This window comes from Manis javanica, chromosome 6 (genome assembly GCF_040802235.1).
Source record: "Manis javanica isolate MJ-LG chromosome 6, MJ_LKY, whole genome shotgun sequence".
Classification (NCBI taxonomy): Eukaryota; Metazoa; Chordata; class Mammalia; order Pholidota; family Manidae; genus Manis; species Manis javanica.
Genome location: NC_133161.1, coordinates 116,843,292 through 116,870,304, shown reverse-complemented (window position 1 = coordinate 116,870,304; position 27,013 = coordinate 116,843,292). Strand labels below are relative to the sequence as shown.

The 27,013-nt window shown below is 36.2% G+C and overlaps 1 protein-coding gene across 10 annotated transcripts in view; it reads left to right on the top strand.

Moving 5' to 3' along the window:
• Nucleotides 1–27,013, top strand: part of GRIA4 (glutamate ionotropic receptor AMPA type subunit 4) — a 392,195-nt gene that overhangs the window by 123,936 nt on the left and 241,246 nt on the right. For all 10 annotated transcript variants that reach the window (XR_012132554.1, XR_012132555.1, XM_073239344.1 and 7 more), the window contains one exon: nt 16,854–17,093. Coding sequence is in view for 8 of the 10 variants with exons in the window: in XM_073239344.1 (XP_073095445.1) it covers nt 16,854–17,093 (240 nt within the window). In the remaining 2 variants the exon portion in view is untranslated. The remainder of the gene's footprint in view (nt 1–16,853; nt 17,094–27,013) is intronic.

The following is a 27,013-nucleotide window of genomic DNA, read 5'->3' as shown; positions in this document are numbered from 1 at the left end:
AGTAGATGCTCAGTATTGTTGAAATAAATACTTCAGCCCTGATGAAATGAAATACTATCACATAAAGGTTTAATTTTGCATACTCAAAATTATGGAATATATTTTACCTATTTTTATTGCCTCGGCTTCTAACAGTACCTGAAATATAATATGCTCACCAGTAATTATATGCTTACTTAATATATAGACACCTCACACACAAAATATTATTCGAAATAATTTGTTTTTGATGAAATCTGTAGAAACTTTATCCCATGACATCTGTGGATATTAAGTCAAAAGAGAGAAAGAAAAATCAAGTTGCAAAAACGAGTCTGCCTAAAAACTCAATATAGTGGACCATGGCTTATATGTTTACCTGTAAGTAAATAAAACAAATAAGCAATTCATTTGCCTTAATCAGCAGACTACAAAGGAGAACAGTTCATACACCATGAAGCACTACTGATTAGATATTTAAGTAATTAAAATGTGCCCAGCCCCATAATGGAAATCTGTCATACTCTCTGACATAACTTTCATGAAATACAGTTTAAATAATATCAGAATACAGGATAGTATACACTTTCCTTGCTTATAGATCTCATCCATGCCTTAACAGCAACAACTTAATGGATTCTATAATTTGAAATATCTATTAATTTATAGGAAGGATCTTGCTATTGAACTGCTCTTCTCATTTGAATGGACTTTCTAATTTCTACTTTTTGTCTAAGCCAAGGATGTCTGTTTTACTTTTTCAGTGCCTAAGGTGTTGGGCAAGTGACTTTATATCTTAGGGACTCACTCTCCTCCTCTGCAAAAGGAGACAGACTGTCACCTAGATAGTCTTTAAGTTCTTGTCACAGAATTTCATAATTTAGGAAAGATTCTTTCCCCTTGGTACCAGAAAGATACACACTTAAATACTTATACATACTTTTTTAATGCTGGCCATAAACAGTTCAAATTTAAGAAAACTAGGTTAAAATTAACACTGTGAAGATAAAAAAAAAATTAATTTGGCAATATTGTCAAACCTAAATGAACAGGGAGCAGCAATAATTCCAGAAGACTGTTCTAGGCAATATGCTGCCCACACATAAGCTGACCCCTCTAAAGTAAATAGTATTTTAATTGGTGGTCAACATTTAAAAATGAGCAGACTACTCACAAATACTCACATTTAAAGATTCTTTTGGAAATTCAGAATTCCCCGGCACATTGGGCCATTAATCCCTCTTGGCAACAGTCAGCTGAGGATGAGAGTGACTAGCCCTTTAGGTGGGCAAGAGCTCTTAAGTTCATTGCTGATATTATCACCCTTCCCCTGGCCTATTTCACCTATCTCCATTCCCTACCTACCCCATGTGTGGATTGGATTTTGCAATCATTGGTTAAAGGATGTGAATATTAGGTGAGTGATCAGGTAACTTAAGAGCCATATTGAAAGAATAGTCATTAATTTGACCTTTTATAAAAAATGGTTAGGTTTGTTAGAAAACTATTGTATTTGAAATATTCATGATTATTCAGAAAACTGAATCTTAATGCTATATAATTTCTGAACTCTATCTTTTCTTTGTAGCATGCCAAATAACCAAGGTGTTTGGAAAAATTTTAGAATTTCCCTGTATAGTATGTATGTCTGTCCATTAGTTAGTTCTCACCCTCTTTGGGAGCTTCCTGCTGTAATTGAAACCAGCCCTTGTACTTGCAGGGCAGGGAGAGACAGAAGAAAGAGACAGTCTGTTATAGATTGTAGGTGGCAGGCTTAATAAGCAAGGGAACTCTCCTATGAGACTTGTCTTGGGTGGTGACAAACTCTGCACCTGCCTGCCAAGTCTTAAAAGTTCATATAGAGGTCTTAACTGGGTTCAAGTCATGCATTTAGTCCATATGGTCTCAACACCACATGCCTATCTCAAGGTGATGTCCTTGGGGCAGCTTCAAGAATGGGGATAGCAAGTGAAATGTACATTCCAAGGAATGAGGGTGAAGGCTGTGAATCTCCAATTCCTGGGTTCAATTCATGGGTCGTGCCCTCTCTGTGATCTTCCCCAACAATCTCTTCAACACTTGATATAAATTACTTTATATACATAATGAAACTTTATATTGCATAATTTCTTTTCCTTTGGACAGAGTGAGCAAACTTCTTTTTATTTGCTAGGAAGCAGATGTACATAGTTTCAGTTTTTTTCAAAAGCCTATGTTCTAATGTAAAGTCTGATTTTTTTTGGTCATAAAGGATTTTAACTAAGAAAAGTTGCTACAAAAAAATGCTGTTTTAATGTAAAAGCAAGGATATGTATACTTCAAGTTTTAATGCTTTTAAAAGGATTGTGATTAAAATGATTCTTACACCAGGACTTAATCTATTACAATTTTCCAAAATGCAACAGTATTTACCATTTTCATCACACACAAACACACATTCAGACTCACACACAGATGCAGTTATTCTTTGAACAATAAATCATGGTTTAACATCAAAAGGAATGAAATAGCCTTTTTATTAGAAATCATTATAATATCCTAAATAAATTTAAAAGGAAGTAGTAAAGCATTTTATAAATCAAAGTTTATTTAACTATGAAAACTTTGAAAATGGTTCTAAGAATTCAAAAAGCTTAAAAACACAACTTTGAGGAATACAGCCCAGGTGTTTGACAATTGTTCTTGAAATCTGAATATAGACAAAATAATACAACACACAACTAAATCAGCCATGACTGAATTGAAGTTAAAATATTAATTTTATGATCTTTACTAAAATCTGACCACTGGCTCTAATATTATATTCTAGAAAGAGAAAACATCATTTAATATCTGTTTTTAAACATGAAGAAACTAAACCATGTAAATATTTAGTATTTCTGACTAGTCATGGTTAACTGTAAATTCTCTCCCAGGATTGTATGCAGCATATTTTAGAAAAGGCACAATTGCAAAAATAAAAAATAAAAATTTTGAAACATTGGATACTGCAGTCTTATTTTTCTGAGTTATATATGTGTTTGTCCTTTTTAAATTGACAGCTAAAACTTGGTTTGCTTTAAGAAGTGGTTTTATAACAAGAAACCAATTTTCCATAATCCCTTAAGACCTACTTCTGTTTCTGTGAAATGTAAGTGTTCTTATAATGCCTCTTCCAGTAGCAATAAAGATATAATGGTCAAAATCCCTTCCACAGAACAGGGTGGAGAAAGTGCTTAACCAGTAATTTCCTTTAAAGTGGTAGAGTGGAATGAACATGAACTTTGGAATCAGACTTGGGTTAAAAATTGCTCTTTCCCTGCTTAGATGTAGAAACTTATACAAGTTACATAATTTTACTAAATTTCAACTTCAAATCAGAAAAAGAAAACTAAAGAGAAAAACACCCACATTGTAGGGCTATAATGAAGTTTAAATGAGATAATGAATACAAAATGACTATCACAGAGCCTGACACACAATAGGTATTTAGTAATTGTTAAGTTTTCTTCCCTGTCCCTTCTCCACCTAACTGCCTGTATTATTCTCTCATGCTTAGGACCTAGCATTAGGGCATTTTCATGTGTCCTTAGCCCAAAGCACAGAGCAGGCATTTCCATTAGAAGTGTGTAAGTGTGAATTTCAAATAAGTTGTATATAAATTAAATTAACTTAGGTAAATTGTGCCATTTTAAATACAATGAGGCATTATTACTTTTGTGAAAACAGTTGCACATGTTTCATTTGTTTCAAATTGTTGCTTGTTCTATTCAAAGGTTAGTTAGGCCAAATATTTTCATGAACTTCAAATACCTTTCACACACAACCTCATCTTTGCCACCATTCATAGGTTTTTCATTCAGCAATATTTATTGACCACCAGGTATGTGCCAAGCATTATGCTGGATACGGGAGGGAAAAAAATGATTAAAGAAGTCAGAGTCCTTGCTATCATAGAGTTGTGTCTAGTAATACAGAAGACAGACATTAAACAAATGTCACAAATTCGTACCCAAAATAAATGCTGGCACTTCAGTTATTCAGGAAGCACTGTATTCATGGGATCGGTTGTTTCTAAAACCCACTCAAATATCTACCAAATATTATCCCATTCCATTTTTAATTGATGTTATCCACTCTCATGATGCATTTAAATGCTTTGCAGGAAGACAGCTGTGTCTCCTCTGATGAAGAAAAGCTTTCAACATATTATTTAGACGCTTGAAAAAGTTTCTGTAACATGAAAAGAATTCTACTGCAATTATGCAACTCAGTTTTATAGTGTAAAGTACAGCTGATGAATTAAATGTAATTAAATGTTTTTTTTCCCATTAAGGAGACACTTATAGGTAAAAATATATTCCAAATCCTTGAATGCTAAACAGTGTATCACTGGGAACCTTTCCCCCTACACTGTTCTTCATGATTGGAAGTGTCAGGAACCAAACACACCTGTTATGATTTAGATGCTTCTTAGAAGTGGTTTCTTCCTCTCCTCTTGCCTTCCTTCCTTCTAAAGGCTTCTTTCTAAAGAGTCCTTCTGGTTATATATTAGTAGTAAAAAAGAATGATAGGATCTTTGCTGCTCCCAAATTACTGTCGAGAAACCCATCTTTACACTGAATGGAATCTTGCTTCTCGTGCTGAGTATCGCAAATAGCCTTCTGCTTATTCCTTTATAGGTCTTGGAAGAAAAATGAGCCATGTGTTTCCATTATGATGGCCTGACTCTGAAAAGAAATGTGCAAACAAGCCTGTATATTTTTACTGACCTCTCAATTAGTTGAATTTAGGATTGAAATGTGCTTTCTAGCTGAGATGTCATAAAATTGAAGGGGAGCCTGTGCGGGGCTGGGCAAGCATAGACCATGATTATCTTTTATTGTGACCTCTGATGGCTTTGTCCAGAGGCATCTTTAGAAAAGACATCTGAGAAAATGAAAGTCCTTACTTGTGAGATAATTAAGATGAAATATTTTTGTGTAATTTGCACTTCAACTTGTCATTTATGGTGATTAGCTTCAGTAACTTTATGTACTGTAGCTAACCACCATTTAGAAGTCTAAGAAAATTGGCTTTTACATATTAATAACCTATGATAATGCCTTACAGGCATAAATTAATGAATTCTGAGCCCAGCATGCTCTATTCACCATCTGATTGAGCCTTTTCAAAAAGAACCTGAGGAGCTTATCATTTTAACATCAAACAGTCAGAGAAAGAAGGAAGATTTTTAACTAATACTTCCTGACTTTGTAAAGATTTCAAATAAACTGTTAGTGTTTTAAGATAAATTATTTTAAAAATGCTGATGGGTGATAATATTTCCTTTAGCAGATAAATGGATTGGCAAAATTAACAGGTAGAAATTAGGTAAATACAAGATGGAAAACTAGCCAGGACAGTCTAGGACCAGGCTGCTGTGTAGTGGAGGTTGGATAGAGAGAGGCTGCAAGACCTGGAATTCACAGCATTTCACACACTGCTCCAGACTGCTTGCTTAGATGACCCCATAGCCTTATCCTACTCTAGCTAGTGGAAACTACATGGATAAACATGACAATATAACATTGCCTTGATTAAAAATCATAAAATGTAGATATTTTCATCAGTTGTGGAGAGAGTTGTCTCATTACCTGAATTTTACATTATGAAAAAATTAATACACAGTTATGATTATAATTGGTTTCCTTATAAAGAATCACTAAATTTCTATGTCATAATAGCTGGCAGTTTTCAGAAACTCAGCTTTTATTAAAAACTAATGGTGAGCTGTGCAGAGTCGAAAGGGGACAGAGTGCACAGAGAGATCAAAAGGGAATTGCCCAGCTTCTGGGCGAAAATGGAAACTTTTAACTGTCAGAGTCAACTCAGCAATCCGAAAGCAGATGTTTGTGGCTTCCAGCCAGTCACTGCACTCTTCTAGTCTCTCTTCTTCCCTCATTTCTTTTACCAGAAACCATGATTTCCTTCCTTCATTTGAGCACTTTCCATATGCCAATTTTAGAGCCTAAGGATACATCACTGAATGAGGCAATCAAATGTCCTCCTCTTGTGGAACTCGTAGTATCTGGAGAAAAGAGATGAATAAGCAATCAAACAATAAGATAACTTCAGATAGTAGTAAGGGTTCTGCAGAAAATAAAATAATGTATCATGTGGCAGAGAGTGACGGGTGCTGTGGGAGCCCCATTTCACAAAGGGGTCAGGGAGAAGCTCTCCGAGGAGTTGACATTTTTGCTGAGACAAGATCGGTGAGAAGCACAGCCACAGGAGGGTCCAGCAAGAGGGACAGTCAGTGCAAAGGCCTAAAGTGGGGTAGGATGAGACGGTGTACGTAAATAACAGAAAAGGGGGGAGTTTGTCTGAGTTTGTGAGGGAACAATGGTAAATGAGTTTAGTAAAGGCAAAATCATTAGAGCTTTTTAGGTCACATGGATATTATTCTACACATGATGAAAAAGCCACAGGAATTCTAACTAGGGATGAAGTGCAATGTTATTTGCATTCTCTGCTGAGTGGAAAGTGATTGGGGAAGAAGAAAACTGGAAATAGGAAATATAGTTAGGAGATACTTGTAGTAGACGAGGGAGATAAGGGCAGGACATGGAAAGAGAGCAGAGTGAGTGGGTTTACATATATTTTATAAGCAAACCCATCACCATACACTCATGACTTCAATGTGGGGAGAAAAGGAAGATAAGAAGCAGAAATACTTTTGTAAATGGTCATGCTTTTTATTGGAGTTGGGGAAAAAACAGAACAGGTTCTGAAAGTAAAATGAAGGGCCCTGTTTTGTCTCAGCTGGGTTTTAGGTGCCAAACAGAAAACAGAAGGGAGGTGTCAAGTAAGATAGTGTTGCCTGAGTCTGAAGCTCATGGTACAGAACAAAACTGAAGACATTAATCAGGGAAGTACTGGCACATGGAGGATATTTGAAGTCATAGAAATAGATGACACTATATTTAAAAAAGAAATATAGAAGTGCTATTTCATTATGCAAAGATTGGTCAGAAAGGAGATGCAAGCAAGGAGACTCAAAATAAGCACTCAGATAAGAGAAAATGCAGCAGGTGTGCTGTTGTGTAAACTGGGAAGAATGCGTTTCTAGAAGAAAAGGCATACCTCCCTCGTTATTTTTACCTTTTGATAATATTACTATGATCCTTGTGCTGTGCCTAAAGAAAATCATGGATTTCCAAATTGCTGCCACTTCCAATTCATAGTTTTGGATCTTGTCTTCTGTCACTATTCATGTAATCATTAATTTAATCAGGTTTTATAGGGCACTTACCATGTGCCAGGTCTAGGGTTGCATGTGTTATGTGTTCTATCATGGTTCATGTGTTACGATGTGGATGAAATAGGAGTGGTTCCTATCATCATGGAGTTCATAAGCTATTTTATGTGTTTTTTTTATTCCTCTCCTACCCTCTGCAACCGTTTGAAACTTGTGCCACTTTTAAATACCCTTATCAAATCTCACTGCTATAGTCTTGCCTCCTATATCAGTACAAGTAATAAACTATCAACCTACACACATCTTATCTAATCTTTTTATCTATGAAGTCTATGGATTCAGATACCCTCCACGCACACCTGTGCATTTCATTCAAGGCCAGCCTTATATCTGCCATTGACTCCATTCATTCTCTTTTTCTGGGGCCTTCATTGATTAGCACCCCCTTCTCTTCTGCATCTTGTCTCCCTCTCTGCTGACTCCATTTCTTTCATACATCTTTGAAGATAAATTTAGCATTGCATCATTAATGAAACCACATTTTATTAGTGTCTAACCCTATACTTGTTGGAATCAAGAACCTGAAAATGTATTATTAAGGATTCATTATTACTCATATTGCTAAGTACTTAGTATGCATAATGACAGGATCTCCATCGTACATGGTTACATAATGCAGAGTTTTTAATGTTTCCGGGTCCTTTTTTTTGGAGCACATAATGACCAGATGCCACACTAATGACTCCATCCCACCACTGTGTTCACGTCCAAACAACTGGTGTGCATTCGTTAGCCTAACATTTCTGTATCAGTTGTTCCTTAGGTAGTTTAAACGTGATTTTAATTAGAAAAAGAAATGCAGGCACAGAAATCCCAAGGCATATCTTCTTTTCAGAGAGGCCATCTAGATGATCCAGCATATCCTTACTCTATTTTTAAATAACCACTAAGATGTTAGCAGCAACTTTGCAAAATCTCACAGACAACTCATGGACCTCTAAAATAATAATAATAATAATCTCCAAATAAAGTTTGGAAACCTTCTCTCAATAACATTTCATACTTTTGCTCTTTCATACTTTGAAAAATTCTACTTCTTTTCATCTGCCAGTTCTCCTACTATCCTGATGTCTGCTATAATCTTGAAAACACAAAGGCATTAAATATAACTGCAATAACAATAATTTCTTACTGGATACACAGTTTATACACAAGATACCCTGAAACTTTACTGGATTATTTCTTAGGTCTAACAATTTATTATGGAATCTTTAGGATTTTCTGTATATAAAAGCATATCATCTAAAAACAGACACACTTTTACTTTTTCCTTTCTAAGAAAAATGAATACTGTATGATCTGACTTATATGTGGAATCTAAAAAAAACAAACTCAGAAACAGCGAATACACTGTTGGTTGTCAGGACCTCTGAGTAGTGGAAATTCAAAGATGTTTAAAGGATACAAACCACCACTTATGAGTAAGTTCTGGGGTCTAATGTATAGCATGGTAGCTAGAGTTAACAATACTGTACTAGATATTTGAAAGTTGCATGGGGATTAAATAAATGTCTCACCACTATCACACCAAAAAGGTAATTATGGAAGGTGATGAATGTGTTAACTAACCTTATCATGGTAATTATTTTATTGTATATATGTGTGTCAAATCATCATGTTGTATACCTTAAAATCACTTAATGTTGTATTTTAATTATATCTTAGTTAAGCTGGAGAAAAGAATTTTGTGACAAGTATGCATATAAAATTTCATTGCAACAACTTAAAAAATAAATATGGTGTACATAATTTCCAAAATCTAAAGAGGAGAAAAACATGAAGAAGACTTATTCATCCCCAGTAGATGCATACCATCAGAAGAGATGTAAATTAGTGCAAACTTGTAGGAAAAAAAATTAATAATATTTACTAAAAGCCTTCAAAAAGACCCAAATATCCTACTTCACAATTTAACCTCTAGTGATTTATGCTAATGAATAATCAAAGATGGTTGTCATGACAGCACCAGTTCTAATAACAAAAAATTAAAGGCAACCCAAATACTCATTAAGAAGTTTTTAAAGATAAACATTGACACATATCTCAAACAACATTCCTTAATATCTCTACAAAATATTTATTGAATTCTTACTGTGTGTAGGTACACTCCTTAGTACTGCATATGGATATTGTTCTGGTTATTTATTGCTTCATAACAAACTCTCAAACTTAGTGGCTTAAAATAGCAAAGATCATTTATTTTGATCATGATCTTACATTTGGGCCAAAGTTTAATCTTTACTCTACACATCACCAGCTGAGGCAATATGACCAAGGGCTGGAGCATCCATTTCTAAAATCATTCATGTGTACTGCTATTGATTCTGGTTTCAGCCTGGAATATAGCAGGTGCTGGAGGACAGGGATTCTGGTTCCCTTCTATGTGGGCACCTTCATATCACATGGGCTTCCTCACAGCGTGGTGACCAGGTGAAAAATCATGTGGCTTCAGAAGGAGACATAGTCTCAAAAGTCACATATAATCACTCTCATACTTTATAGCTGAGGCAATCACAAAGGCCAGCCCAGGTTCAAGCTGAAAAATCAGATTCCAGTTCTGAATGTGAAAGCAGCAGAAGTTTTAGAATATAATGTGAGATAGGAAAGACTGCTGTAACCATTTTGGAAAATTGACTGTGGCATTGCAGTGGTGAGAGACAATTAGATACATAGATCAGGAGTTCAAGAGAAAGATTTGAAGTAGATAGTGCAGTTTGGAGGATCATGATTACAAATATGGTAATTAAAGCCCTGGGACTGGTCATTTTCATCTAGAAATTGTATATAGAGTGAAGAAGTGAATAGAGAAAGGAGAATTTTAAGGTTCACCAACTTTAAGGAACAGAGAAAACAAACTGTTCAAAGAAATGCCCAGAGAGCAGAGGAAGACTAGAATGTTGTGTTAACAAAGCAAGGCAAGGAAGCATTTGAGAGAAATGCCTTAAGTTTCACACACAGCAGAGGATTCCAGTAAGATAGCAGTAAACTGGATTTGGGATGAAGTTGTTCATTAGCAAATTGATGAGTGTGGTTTCGGTGGCTGGGCTGGAAACAGTCTAAGTGGAAATGGTGTCTGGGAAAGCATAGGAAGAGGTGGGAAGCATTGGGGCAAAACGTTATGTGTTTTATAAAATGAAAGAGTTGGATTTGTTTAAAAGCATTTTAGAGGAAGCCTTTAGTGCAAAAGAAAATTGAGTATCAGGAGAGAAGGAAGGGCAGTCGGTGGAAAACTCACCTGTTTTCTATCCATATGCAATGGTAATTTAAAATTTAGCACATCACTGGGATTTATATCCCACAACTTGAGAAACACTGAGCTAAGACCATGTCATTTGATTTGTGTGCTATATAAAGCTATAACTTATCACAAATTATATAATAATTTGACTTGGTTTGGCACTTGAATGTGGCATCTGGAATGAAACTGGGTGACTATCTGATGAGAAGATCAGTTTAATTAATTGAAAGCATCAGGTGAAGATGAATGGATTATTACCATGTGTTTATATTATGTGTTTATTTACATAATACACTACCCAAATGATTTCATTAGTGAAGCAGAACACAGAATATGTGTTTAAAATTATGATTGGATTATTTCATTGAAAGACTTGTCCTGATTAGTGTTTGTATCCCATAATATGTATCAATCTAAAATCAGTGACTAAGCATTAATTTTGTTCTTTAATTTAGCCATGTTATACAAGAATGTCAAAATTAAATTTGTTTCTCTTTTATGTATTCTGAACACATTGATATTCATCTTATTTTCTCAGTTTGTATATACATTTATGTAGTTTAAGGAGTTGTATAGTTTGAATTATTATTTTTATGCTAAGCAACAATAGATGTCATAACATATAACCAAGCAAATTTCTATTGGAGTGTTTACAAAGCTAGATTATAGTACTAAATATGGAAATAACTGTATTTTAAAATTTGAATCTTTGGACCAAAATAAAATACTACCCAAGGTATCACATTGAGATGGTAACATTGAACATTTGACTGACAACCTATCCACATACATAGGAAACACAGTATCGTCACCTGCCAAGAATATAATCTGAATTAAATAAGCCAAAAAAAAATAAAAGTTCAAATGATTAATACTAAAACTGGACATTTGCCAAGGGAAAGTAAAATATTAGTGACAGCAGCCAGAAACAAAGTTAGTAGTCTAAGATTTACTGTAATTTCAAAGTAAGTTTAGTAGAGGCAGAATGACAGATGCCTGTAGGAAAAAGAGAATACAGATATTTATGATGATGCAAATGAATGATAACAGATAGGAGATTATTAAATATCAAGAAATATTGAGTGTGTTAAGGCATGAATGGAATAAATTAAATAAGTTAAATAATACAGTAAGCACCAGATTAGTGGAAAGTTGTAAGTATTGCTTTGAATACAGCATAGTGGGAAAAAAACAATAGAGCAATTTTGTACAGAGTATAGCAGTTGTTTTTGACCTTTTTTTTTAGCAGTTTAATGCTTTTGCACATAAAATTTTATATTGACAGCAGCTCAGTATTTGAAATCAATGAAATTAGAACTGCTGTTGGGGCATTTTATGGGAGAGAGGGTGCTAGAGGGAAGCATCCAGCCTTGTCCACCCATTCCTGTCTCACTCAAGGATGTCATGAAAAGTTACGTAAGTCGTCTAGGGAACATGCATGGCTCCTACAAAAATACCATTCAGAAACTCAAACTTGACAATGGTGTGGTTTTAAAATGTCATAATAGAAAGGTTTCTGCTAATGTTCATTATGTGCATGAGAAACCTACAGTACATGACTTGAAAATCCTGTTTGCTTGTTTTCCCAAAACAAGTATTAAAATCTGCATATGGTTTCAACTTCAGACTCAAAGCCAGTGCCTCAGATTTGAGTTCTAAAATTCTTCAACTCAATTTTTTTCAGTAAGATAACAAAAATTAATTGAACCAGATTATTTAATTTTGATTATTTAATTAAGATTGAGAAAGGGCCCTCAATTTGCATGAAAATCAAGAGAACAAGAAAATGGGAAAACACAGAGCAGAATATCTCCTGCTGTGGGCTAAATGTACAGGACTGACATAAATAATCCAAACCCTTGGCGGAACATTCTCAAGGGCAAGGTCTGACCCAGCAGAATGACTTACCAGGTCACTTCGGTTAACTGAATTGAGTTGAAACCTACGATATCCAAAGGTTACATTAGAATGGTTCTTCTATCTTACATGAAAACTACGTACAGCCAGTCACTCTGTCAAAACAAGTTTTCCAAGTTGGTTAATCTACGCAGGTGATCAAATTCTAGTTCTTGTATGAGCATAGAGTTAGCATTGGATGTGCTTCCCTGATACAGTGTATGTACAAACCCTAATATAATATTCATGAAAATAACTGTTTTTTGTTGTATAGAATCTGAATGCTTGGTTTGGGATCAGCTGTGGTATATTACCTTCTTTTACTCTCTTACCAAATTTTAGAACTACTTAAAACTATATGCATGCACATAAAAAATTTCTGTTTGTAAAACCAGCCATTCAGTACTCGCCTGGTGTATCCTATGTAGTAGTTTACATACATTATCTCATTTAATCCTTGGCACGTTATGTATTCATTGAATTGAGACAGTAAGATTAAATAATTGAGCTGAGGTCACCTGGCTAATAAATAAAAGCACTAAGATTGAACTTGTTTACAAAGTTTTCAGTCTTTCTCCTATATCTTAATGTCAGTTCTATCCTAGTCTTGTCCATTTGAATATTAACTTTGGTCCCTTAGCTGTGCTTTAGTTTTTCCAGAACATATACAATATCTCTCAGAGCACATCATCTAGAGACCACCAACAGCATTCATTTTCTGTTAATTATTACCCTCTTCTGTTATAATTACATTGCTTAGACTCCATCCCCAATTTCAAGAGGCACAATAAAGAAGAACAAAATAAACACTGACAGGTTTTGTTATTCTTATTTAGTTATGTTTTATAATTTCCTAAAATGTGGATATCATAAAATATGAAAATAAATGTTATTAGGATAATTAATTTTTTTCAAGAGCCTACTACTACTTTAACAAACCAAAATCTAATTTCATTGTATCACAATGAACCATTCCTATGGTAAATGCATGTACACTGTCTAATATTCTAGGCTTCTTAATGAACTTAGCAACTAAAATTAGTAATTAAAATCAGAAAACAAAAGTTTTATAGAACTAAAGAATTCTTAAATTATAAGCCAAGTTATATAAGCCAAGGAGAATAGAACTGTTAGCTATATGTATTGTATTTTACTATATGTTCTATATGTACTGTAAGAATTTGGAATTCAAAACACCTTGCTTTACTGTATAATCAGGGAAAAAATATCCACTAATGCAGGTTATCCTTTAAAATGTAAATTAAAAAAAAATCACCCAGATATGGACTAAAAAATCAGTCATGTCAAAAGGGTGATCAAAATATGACTAGGCAAGAATCTTGAGAAAATTTTTTCTCTTTATGATTTTGGACCTTGCACAACTTAATGCATGGAAAAAGGCAAGGTGAGGCTGTACATCTATTTATCTCAGGTCCTCTTATTTCAGGAGGACTTGGTTCTTTGGGGTTTTAGAATTTCTTTGTCTTAGCTTATGGCCTACCTAGAAGCTACGCAGTTGGCTGCAATTCCACTAAGCATCTAGGAAACCCCAGTAGTGACTTTCCAGACAGCATAACTTCTGTTTTCAAACATGATTCAAGGGAACTCTAAGATTGTGATAAAAAATAAAACTGCCACTAAAAAAAAAAAGTAACAATTGAGGCTGAGTAACAAATACCATCCAATTCAAAATAGAAAATATATGCATATAGCTTAGGAAGGATGGGAGCAAGGTAATTTAAATGTTCCTTTAATTAACTCTCAGAAATCTTTTTGTTTTGTTATCATTAATCCACAATTACATGAAAAACATTATGTTTACTAGGCTCTCCACTTCACCAAGTACCCCCCACAAACCCCATTACAGTCACTGTCCATCAGCATAGTAAGATGTTACAAAATCACTACTTGTCTTCTCTGTGTTGCACGGACCTCCCCTTGCCGCCACCCCTACATTATACATGCTAATCGTAATGCCCCCTTTCTTTTCCCCGCCCTTATGCCTCCCTACCTTCCCCTTCTCCCCAGTCTCTTTCCCTTTGGTAACTGTTAGTCCATTCTTGGGTTCTGTGATTCTGCTGCTGTTTTGTTCCTTCAGTTTTTCTTTGTTCTTATATTCCACAAATGAGTGAAATCATTTGGTAATTCTCTCTCTCCACTTGGCTTATGTCACTGAGCATAATACCCTCTAACTCCATCCATGTTGTTGCAAATGGTAGGATTTGTTTTCTTCTTATGGCTGAATAATATTCCATTGTGTATATGTACCACATCTTTATCTATTCATCTAGATGGATACGTAGGTTGCTTTCATTTCTTGGCTATTGTAAATAGTGCTGCGATAAACATAGGGGTGCATCTGTGTTTTTCAAACTGGGCTGCTGCATTCTTAGGCTAAGTTCCTAGAGGTGGAATTCCTGGGTCAAATGGTATTTCTATTTTGAGCTTGTTGAGGAACCTCCATACTGCTTTCCACAATGGTTGAACTAATTTACATTCCCACCAGCAGTGTAGGAGGGCTCCCTTTTCTCCACAACCTCACCAACATGTGTTGTTGTTTCTCTTTTGGATGGTAACCATCCTTACTGGTGTGAGGTGATATCTCATTGTGGTTTTAATTTGCATTTCTCTGATAACTAGTGATGTGGAGCATCTTTTCATGTGTCTGTTGGCCATCTGAATTTCTTCTTTGGAGAACTGTCTGTTCAGCTCCTCTGCCCATTTTTTAATTGGATTATTTGCTTTTTTGTTTGTTGAGGTGTGTGAGCTCTTTATATATTTTGGATGTCAAGCCTTTATCGGATCTGTCATTTACGAATATATTCTCCCATACTGCAGGGTACCTTTTTGTTCTATTGATGGTGTTCTTTGCTGTACAGAAGCTTTTCAGCTTGATGTAGTCACACTTGTTCATTTTTGCTTTTATTTTGCTTGCCTGGGGAGATATGTTTATGAAAAAGTCACTAATGTTTATGTCCAAGAGATTTTTGCCTATGTTTTTTTCTAAGAGTTTTATGGTTTCATGACTTACATTCAGATCTTTGATCCATTTCAAATTTACTTTTGTGTATGGGGTTAGACATTGGTCCAGTTTCATTCTCTTACATGTTGCTGGCCAGTTTTGCCAGCACCATCTGTTGAAGAGACTGTCATTTCCCTATTGTATGTCCATGGCTCCTTTATCAAATACTAATTGACCATATATATTTGGGTTAATGTCTGGAATCTCTATTCTGTTCCACTGGTCTGTCGCTCTGTTCTTTTGCCAGTACCAAATTGTCTTGATTACTATGGCTTTGTAGTAGAGCTTGAAGTTGGGGAGTGAGATCCCCCCCATTTTATTCTTCTTTCTCAGGATTGCTTTGGCTATTTGGGATCTTTGGTGTTTCCATAGGAATTTTTGAACTATTTTTTCCAGTTCGTTGAAGAATGTTGTTTGTAATTTGGTAGGGATTGCATCAAATCTGTGTATTGCTTTGGACAGGATGGCTATTTTGACAATATTAATTCTTCCTAGCCAAGAGCATGGGATGAGTTTCCATTTGTTAGTGTCCTCTTTAATTTCTCTTAAGAGTGTCTTATGGTTTTCAGGATATAGGTCTTTCACTTCTTTGGTTAGGTTTATTCCTAGGTATTTTATTCTTTTAGATGCAATTGTGAATGGAATTGTTTTCCTGATTTCTCTTTCTATTGGTTCATTGTTAGTGTATAGGAAAGCCACAGATTTCTGTGTCATAATTTTGTATCCTGCAACTTTGCTGTATTCCGATATCAGTTCTAGTAGTTTTGGAGTGGAGTCTTTAGGGTTTTTTATGTACAATATCATGTCATCTGCAAATAGTGACAGTTTAACTTCTTCTTTATCAATCTGGATTCCTTGTATTTCTTTGTTTTGTCTAATTGCCATGGCGAGGACCTCTAGTATGTTAAATAACAGTGGGGAGAGTGGGCATCCCTGTCTTGTTCCTGATCTCAGAGGAAAAGCTTTCAGCCTCTCGCTGTTCAGTATGATGTTAGCTGTGGGTTTATCATATATGGCCTTTATTATGTTGAGGTTCAAAAATTTTGAAAGTATAATACTTTTGCATGTAAGAAAAAGAGAAAAATTTGGATTTGTCACACTTAAAGGTCTCTCACGTAGGATTTGCCACATTATCATGGAATGCCATGGAACACTTCATTTTGGTCAAATTTCCCTTTAATTCAGATTGGCTTCTTGAGAAAGGAATCATATAGACTCTTGTTATGTAACTCAGTTCAGGGCTTTGAATACAAGCTCAAGGATTCATTAATTGATGATATAATTAATTGCATACTTTTACTCTTTCCTTATATTACATTCCTGACATACCAATGATTCAGAGATATTTTTTTTAATTTCCTAGCTTATAGATCTTGAAGTCTACAATTTTAGAGTGTGCTAATAGTTTGTGTGTGTTTTTTTTTCCCCTTTTGTTTCAGTCTGTTCCCAGTATTCTAGAGGAGTATTTGCCATCTTTGGACTTTATGATAAGAGGTCGGTACATACCTTGACCTCGTTCTGCAGCGCCTTACACATCTCTCTCATCACACCAAGTTTCCCTACAGAGGGGGAGAGTCAGTTTGTGCTACAGCTAAGGCCTTCCTTACGAGGAGCGCTCTTAAGCCTGCTGGATCACTATGAATGGAACTGTTTTGTCTTCCTGTACGACACAGACAGGGGTAAGTCACGATTCACATCTACATAAGTAAAGCTCTAATTTTCAACCTAAAATGACCTTGTTTCACTGTGTGAGCTAGCAAATACTTTGAACTCTAATATGGCTAAAATCAATAATTGGTCAATGTGTCTTATCAGTAGCTTTATGTTGACTTGGGGGTGAAATTTCTGATTAAACAAGCTTTAGATTTACAAGGTAACTCATAAGCAAACTACTCTGTTGCTTAGTTGAAATTAAGGTACATAATTCATTGAAAATTTCTGTGATGCTATTTCAGGTTCAATCATAAAATATATGTCTTTTACCTCAACTGCAAATGATTCAACATTTTGGAACATCTTAAAAGAGCAGCAGCGTTGAGCTGCAGAGCGTTGAGTTTAAAATACAGAACTTTGAAGGCTAGTAAGAATGTGAATAAAGATTTCATAGTAAAGCTTCTGCTTACTGGCAACTTTTCACTTTATCCTTAACTATGATTCCATAAATATTAATACGTGATACCATGCAACCTATGTGTTGGGAAAACAAGGTGAATAACTAACATTAAATTATTGACAATCCATATACTTTTGTACAATGTTTGATAGTCTTTGAGTTTTCAGTTGGAGACATAAGAAGTTCCCATTATATATATTTTTTCAATTCTGTTTTTTCTTTAGTGATCAGAATCATAGCAACATATCATATTTCAAGATAAACAAAAACCTATGAGATTTTGTCTTTAAGTCCTTGTTCCTTAAAGTATAAAATTTATGAGAAGAGAAGCAGTTAAAATAAAAATTGAAGTAGGCAACATCTTCAGAATATCCTTGAATAGAACTCTGTAAAATGAGTAGAACAATGAAAATAAAAAGAATAAACAAGCAAAATAAATCTTTTGAAGATATAATTAGCTTCAAAAGTCCAAAGCATAATTTCCTATACTCAGAGATAAAAACTCATTAAATGAATTCATCTTTCTCATTAAAATTCACATATTTAATTAGATGAAAACAGTATACCATATAAGATGTCATACCAGTAGTGATCCTAGTTCATCACTTATATTGGCATTCTTGGTGAATTTTCTTTTCAGAACAAGCTCAGAAAATTTAATATCTTCAATGTATTTTCTGCATGGTTGCAGCATACTCTAATTCTCATTTAGAAATATGGACCCCATTCACATCTCATGATATCATTTTCCAATAACTAACAATCCAAAGCATCTTAGAGAATGCATTTCAGATTAGGGAAATGATCACTCAGCTCATTTTTAACTTTTGGGAAAAGTCCTTAAGCAAGAGGATGCTGAAAATTAAATCATAATGCAAATTAAAAAGCAATGATGAGATGCCACCACGTATCAGAATGTCCTAAATCCAAAGCGCTGACAACATCAAATGCTGATGAGGTTATACAGCAAAGAAAGCCCTCAGTGGAGGGGATGGGTCAACCACTTTGAAGCCCATTTGATGGTTTCTTACAAAACTAAGTATACTCATACCATATGATCCAGCAGCCACACTCCTCGGTAATAACCCACAGGAGTTGAAAAACTTTTGTCCACACAAAAAAATGTCCATGGATATTTATAACAGCTTTATTTATATTTTCAAAAACTTGGAAGCAACCAAATGTCCTTTAGTAGATGAGCAGATAATTATAAACTGTTGTACATCCAGACAATGCAATATTACTCAGAACGAAAAAGAAACAAGTGATCAAGCCATGAAATGTCACAGAGGAACCTTAAATGCATAGTATTAAGTGGAAACAGCCAATCTGAAAAGACTACATACTGTATGATTCCAACTAAAGATACAGCGTTCTGGAAATGGAAACTATGGAGACAGTTAAAAGACTAGTGTTTCCAAGTGTCCAAACACCTAGAATGTACAACACATTAAACCATGGACTTTGAGTAATGATAATGTGCTAATGTAGTTTACTGATTATAAGTTATGAGTGTCAAATGCAAAAACATAAATTAGACTTCAATAAAATTGATTCACAATGTTAAAAAAATTGAATAATGATGTCAGGAAGTATATACAGGGACATGAATGAGATAGTTCTTCCTGTGGTTCACTATGAAACAGCTCCGTTCACCACTTTGGGCAGAACATCTGTATTTTATGGCATTTCAGCCTCACAGAAATACCAGTGGGAACCTGTGTCTCACTTTTTTTCTGTGCCTGTGCGTAAACCAGTCTTTGGCAAAGAGAAAGTTATGGGCATTTATGCATCAGCCTTCCCAGAAAACAGAGAATAAAAGTGGTGCTTTGCTTTTGCACCAGATTATACTTTCTAGGATCCTCACTACTGTATACAAGTCAGATGCTCTTACATGGAGCCACCTCCATTACCTCTTACCATGGCATCGCTCTAGTATAAGCAGACATACTGCTTATTTTAAAAATCTTTCTCCTGTTAAACACCTGCCTGCAGAGGCTTAAATTCATTATGGTACAGACACAGTTGTTTATAATATGACACCTTGTGACCTTTAACCTACTTACTGTTTGGCACACAAGGCCTCCGTTTTCCTTTTCACACCCAGGATATAACCGCCCTGCTTCTGACTAGTTGACCCAAGTCACTGTCTAGAATTTTTAAGTTCTCTCCAATAGTTGCTTCAGGATGAATAACTAGTCCTTTGTATTGCCTTGTATCATAGTAACCCAGCCCACTTCCAAAACAGACAACTTTATTCCAAGTGGTAAGCGCATGAATGAAAAATGTCAGGAAAATGACCGTTTCTTGTTGTTCAGACGGCTCACTTTGCCGTGATACCACCACGCTTCCCAGAATTCTGGGTTTTAATCAGGCACTTGCCAAGGACAAGAGCAATTTTTTCCCTCTGAAATTGTTGTGAAATTTTAAACACTTAGAATCACAAGCCCAATTTATTTCTGTTAGATATTGTGTTTAAAATTAGGTATCACTATCACCATCTGAGGTATGAATTTTAGTTATGAACGTGGTTATCTTCTATCATAAATGTAGTTGGTTAATAGACATCCGTATTTTCACATCATGAAGCAAAAAAAGAACACACATCAACATTAGGACCAGATTTTTTTTTTAAATAATGCACAAAACCAAGTGTAAAGAAGTAAGATAGTATGGTACATTTTGGTACTTTTCTCTAATCCTCTACTCTTATCATGAACCACTTATCTCAATATTTTTCCTGTTAAAGGTAGCTGCCTTAATATGAGCCTAAATTTGTCCACAAACTTGAGTGGAACATGAATTTCTGATGCATCATAAGCCCTTATTTTGGAATAAGTTATTTCACTGATCCACTCAGTGAAATCTTAGTCCCTGTAGTGAATAATGCTCTCTTAAGATACAAGAGCTTCACTCTGTCATAACTTTCAAAGTGTGCTTTTATGTCAAATTACAGTTAATAAAGGAATGATATTTCATTTCTTCTGATCTGTTGTGTCCTAGTCTTGGTCTGCTCCTGGTGAGCTATGTGAACCTGCCCATATTTTTGTCCACATCTGTTGAGAGAGAGAGAGAGAAGGAGGAAGGGAGGGAGGGAGGGAGAGAAGGAGGGAGGGAGGGAGGGAGAATTGAGCTACATTGTCTTCAAGGCCATTTCAAACTATCTTTAAAGTTTCTTTATGTTTTGTATTGCAACTATTATATCCCTGTCCTGGAAATGGGAAGAGAGAGAGAGACAGGTGACGTAAGTGGTCTGTTTATCAGCAAGTGACTCCCTGCCTCTGTTCATTTGACCGCCTCTCAAAAAAGAAAAAAAGTGTTTCTTCATTTATTCATTCCATTTTTCCATTTAGCATTCAATAAACATGTACCCTTCAGTTTGTGTCAGGAATTCTGATGGGTATTAAGAACACAACAATGAGCAAAGCACCACGGAAAGTGAATGAACTCACTTGCTGTGACTTCATCAGGAAATAGTGCACAACACTCTCCTTGACAACCAGAAATATGCCTTGCACACATAGCTTGATATTTTTACAATTTTAATTTGGAAAGCAACTGCTTCCCAAAAAGATCATTGCCTTTTTTGGAAAAGCAATGATAAAATATCATTTAAATATAAATTTTATGATTCCTGAGTTGATAAATATGAGGCTATTGAGTCCTTGAAATGTGGCTAATGCATGTGAGGAACTGAGTTTTAAATCTTTAATTTTAAGTGATTAAGTAGCCATATTTGCCTAATGGCTACTATATTAGACTATACAACACATCTAACCAGTGAGCTCATTTGAAATAACGTATTTCACTTTGTACAAAATTTCTAAATCTCTTCTTGACTCATATTTCACTATGTAAGAAAGTAATTTAGAGATACCATATACATAAACCTTTGTATAGAAATTTTTACACTGCATTGTGTATAATTTACATATGTTTTTCTTCCCTGCAAAATATCTTTCTCAAGTAATTATTGTATCTTATTACATTCATACTTCTTATGTCTAGCATAGTAACCCCTGAGATACACACTATAAATATGAAATGAACCAATGAATTAATCAAGTGTAGATCTTGACAATAGGTATCAGGCAATTTTAATGCTCTAATAACTAATCATGTAATGGATTTTTTATTAATGATACCATGGTTTAATGGATCAAATAGTTCATAAAATAGCCAAAATGAAAAATTCTCCTATAGGGATGGTACTTGAATTAAATGTGATTTTTCTTATCATGAAAAAATGTGGAGTAAGTTGAAAAACAACATTTCTGGATTTAGATATAACTAAGCTAAATACTTAGAAAATTTCTTAATATTTTTGGTAGCAAAAAAAGTTTAACATTTTTCAAATCTAATTAATGTGATATTTTCCATGAGTGAAAAATATTTATTAATGGGAATATTTATAATAAGAGCAGTGGTTATTTTCCCACTTGAAATAGATCTTTTCAAAGGGACATATTTTTTAACCTGTGTCTATCATCTAGGATTTATGACGTGTTTATACCTGAAACCTAAAACCACTGGTAACAAGGTGAATTTATGATCAAGGGAGATAAAAACCTAACATTTTTAAAAATTAAATGACCAGTGTCAGTATTTTTCAAAACGTTACAAAGGCCAGCAGTTTTGATCTCATGTCCAGAGTAAACATGGCTGACACTGACCTTGTTTCGCTTAATCCTGGTTCTCTTCAGGGCTTAATGCTCAAGGTTTTACTCACTGTAGTGCTTTCCGGGCACATGGTGTCATTTCATGGGTTGCTAAATATCTTGTACCCAACATCTTCATAAATATTATAATACATGAATTGTTCCTATGAGAGAGTTATTTGGCAAAGCATTGAGTAGGAAACTTTACTTTGGCTTGTTCCTTTTGGCCTTTTGTTTTTCTTTTGAGCATTTTTTTACAAAAATATATTCTACACAGTGCACAGCATATTTTGGGAGCCCTAGGCAACAGTGTTGTGGACAGCATGATACGTGTGTGTGTGTCGCTTCCCATACTGAACCCAGTGTGAGAAGCGATGAGGGGATGGACAGAGGAGCGGGTTTGTGGGGAGAGGAGGGATCTTGCCACTCTATTTCTATATTTTGGGTGTTATGGCACGCATGCTTTTTATTTTAAACTGCCTTAAATCCTTCTGTAAAAAGAAATTCAGATCTAAATAACAGAAAAAAAGAAGGAAATGAAGAGAAAGAGGCTTGAAACACCTCTAAATGGTATCTTTTAGTTCCCAGTAAGGAAGCCTGAACTAATCACTCCAGGGAACTCCTGTATCTCCCCTTTGGGTTCTCAGCTACAGTTGTCTTCTCTCTTGCCCTGTATTTTCCCCTTCTGTGGCTCTCTCCCTTTTTCTCTCCCTTTCCTCAGAACCTAGAGTGGATAGGCAACATGAATTCTGGTGCACTGGGGACCTTAATTCTGTTGTTCTTAGAGGGGGCAGTTACTCTAAGTGGGCAGGAGGGAGAAAGGAGGGCGGCAAACCACCCAGCCTCCACCCAGAGGCCCTGCTGTCTCCCGCAGACCAACCCCTCAACACCATTTGTGGTTTGGCACAGACTGGCAAGTGGAAGAGAGGGGCGGCAGGGACTTTCCCAATCTTTGAGCGTGCACACTTAAAAGCTTGTCCCCTAGTAACCCCAAGGCCATTACAATATCACATTGCAGTTTCGGTGCACCCCGCCCCTCCCCCCAGACCCTGTGGTTTTCACTCAGGTGCTCATGTTAGGGTGACGGGGACACAAACATTCACACAAAGGTTGGAGAGGAGGGACCAAGGTGGACCCAAAGAGCAGTGGAAGAATGACAAAACTGGGCGGGAGGAAACCAAATAAACTCCTACAAAAACACAGTGCAGAACTCTGCGGGCTGCTGCCCCCCTCAGGGTGAGCCTGCTCCTCCGTCTCTAGAGTGAGTGCACCTCCCGGCTTTAGCTTTGCTCAGTAGAAAAACTCTTTGCGTCTTTACCTCTGTAACAAGTCTGTTAACTGAATTCTTTCCTTCAAGAAGACAAGAACAGAGGAATTCCACAGCCCACTTCCCAGTAACATTCATCCATTGCTAGTTGGGGACTCCTAAGATGCCCTTAAACACAAATCCATGAATACAGGGAGATGACAGAGCAGGAAACAAAGGAACATGATAGCATGAGGACTGTAATTCACACCAAGGTAAAATTACTGACACCTGCTCCTTCTTTGAAATCCCTTTCTGATAGGGGTGGGAGGGGGACGATCCGGGGTCACTGCTCACCTGTCAGCTGGACTTCAAGCCACTCAGAGAGGAAGGCTCAGTGTCTACCGTGCTGATGATAAGCACCCGTCTCTTCCTTGGGCTCCCCATCTCCGCTTTCTAATTACCAGGCATGGCAGTACTCCACCAGCACACATCTACCATTAATTGTGCCACTTAAAAACGCTTCTGGTCCATTTTTCTTATTAAAAACAAAATTAGAAACACAATAGCAAAACAGTTAATTAACATAAATTCAGGAGAAATAAGAATCTTTCAGATTCTAATCTGGTATTATCCACGAAGGGCTGAATAATTTATCTGTAATTCTTGATAGTTATTAGTCCCATTTTCAATTTATTTCCTAATCCTGAAAAAAAAAATGAAGACTAAAACCTCCCCAGGATGAAGAGGCATTTGCCTTATTCAAACCTCCCATGACAACCCGCAATTATTTTATAGTTCACCCATTAGGATTTAGCCATTTTTTTATAGCTCATCCACATAGATTTGCTTACTGATTTTTATTAACATCTATGGTCAGGTTGACAATGCCAAATATTTATTTGATGCCAGTTGCCAAGTGTGAGGACGAGCCATTCCACCAGGAGGACAGCACTTCACTCTATTTTTCAAATATGTATCACTGCCTTCCTGCTGGAGCCAGGCCAGCGGGAGAGCAAAGAAAAATACAGGTACAAAAATAACAATGGTGCCTCCTATGGAGATTCTAACTTGTAATGGAAGGAGAAACGGTAATCAGAACAGGCAAGGCAGCCCTGCTCCGTCTGTAGCATCTCCTCTGGTGCCGCCATAATGTTTATTCCCTGCCCTCATTAACCCAGATTCCACAGGCTGTTACCACGGCAGGTAAGAAAGGGGAGCAATGGATTAAGGGGTGAGTGGAGGGCATGAAGGAGCACCAGTGGGTGTTTTTATAGAGACGGTTATGTGTCTGATCTCCTCCCTGATGAGAGGAGGCAAAGAGAGGCACAAGTCTATCCGTCACCTCCCACTTTCCCTGGTTAGAGGATGAAGGATTTGAGGGCAAATGCCAGAAGTCATATTTTGAAAGAGTGCTGAAATATAACAAGGAGAATGAATCAGAGCCGGACTGTCGATCAAGGGGTTTAGCAAAGAACAATGATACTAAGCTGAAACCGAGGGTAGTCGAAGAGAGCTAAGCAGGAGCCGTCAAGCAAGCAGTGGGCTGGCAGACAGAGAAATTCTGGAGACGAAGCACTGAAGCCTGCAGTTGCTTCTGTGGTGACAGCCGACTTCCAAGCAGTCGTTTGAAAGGTTGAAGAGGTCTGAGTGGGGATGGCAGGGAAAATAAGTATGCAGCCCTCTGCGAGCACGTGTGCGGGACAGCTTCCTTGTCCCCTGGGAGGCACTGCACACACATTGTTGACTGACTGACAAAGCACCTGCCCCACTTGCTTTCCATGCTCAGTGTTCAGTCTCTGAACAAAAGATAAAAGCAGGTGTGGCTGCGACCTTGGGAGGCTCTCCGTACCAGAAAGACTGTGCCCTGCTCCAAAATTCAAACAAACCAATTACAAAATAAGTGTATGGGAAGTCCAACGGTGTTCTGCTTTTCCTCCATGGTGTCCATTTTAATGCTTTTTTAAAAATATTAAATTTGTATTTATTAAAAAGTGTTGCTGTGACAGAACCCTGAGCATACGCTGACCTTGTCAGCTGAGCCATTCAGTCGTGGCCATGAACCAAGCAGAGGGAACATGTTCTTTGAGGATCCTTAGATCGATGGAACGTGGGTATGATTTAGCAGTTTTCTTACCCAAAGAGAACAAACTGCATAAGCTTTCTCACTGGCTCCATCTTTTCGATGACCCACACCTTTCTAAAGCAGTTAACTTTGCAAGTGACTTCATACAACTTCTTCATTGAAAAGTTGTAATTCCCTTACAACTTTTTCAAATTTGTTACTTATCTGGAAATGTAAAGGAAAATCTTTCTTTTAGAGCTCTGACTGAACACATTGCCTCAAGATAACTTATACTATCTCAATGATTTTTTTCTTCAAGTATAAAAATGGAACAAATGTGTGTGTAATAAGAATACCTAATTAAGGCAGAAATCTTTAAAGTGCAAAACTTTGGAAGGCAGTAACATTTACAAACTGATGTGCTCTGTAGTTTGTTCACCATATTATAACATATAATATCAGGGCTATTGAAAACAGTGACTTATCATTTGATGCAGTGAAAAGAGTTCTTAGATATAAATTCTTTGTAATTAACATATTTTGATGTCCAAATAGAAATAGTTTCAGCATTCTTTCAGTTCTGTAGCCTAGATGTTGTCACTGAAGAACAGTCCTAAAACCACAGTGAGGAGTGCCTGGATTCGAATCCCAGCTGTACCACTTATTACACGTTTGCTTGGCTCAGTTCTCTGGCATTGCTACATCTGTTTCCTAGTCTGAAAAATAGTATTAGTAATCAAATCTACTGGGTCACTATATATATAAGCTATCTATAAAGTGCTTATAAATTTCCTGGCATATAGTAAATTATATAAGTTATAGCTATTGTCCTGTTATCATCATCATTATTAGTGTACTAATACTATAATAATTTATTCTTAAACTCCAATATATATCATTTTAATGTTATCAATCACTGATCAAAGTTTGGTTAATATGTTATATTCTGAGACATAAAGCTTCATAATACATGGACATTTCTGAGTTTAAACTCTAAATTGATGAAGAAACAAACTGAAACATAAATTTGTGGTTTCTTTTCTTCAGACTTCCCTTCCTCTAACTTCATTAAAATTCTGGAATTCCCCTTGGGTTCCATCCTCAACCAGTCCGCCTCTATAAACTTCTGAAATACAAAGCGGCATGTATCATATTCCTGACTAGAATGATTTCATGACTTCTCATTACCCTTCAAATAAAGACTAAATTCCTTAAATGATGCTCCACAACGCAGCTCTTGATTTGAGGAGGACGGCACTGGAGGCTTTTTGCCCAGGCCCTCTTCATTCCCCTGCATCAGCCACATTTTCTCTCTGCCTCCAGTACTGTCCTCACAAGCAGCTTCCACGCACTTGCTGGGGTGAACCATCTGCGACACAGACCCCAGGTAAGTCACTTCTGCGCTTTAAAATCTCCAAAAGGATCCAGAAATGATACACTGGACTCACTCCACCACTTGTCAGGAAGACTCCCCTATGATGTATGTGGAGAGAATACTTTCATAAGATACATGTGTC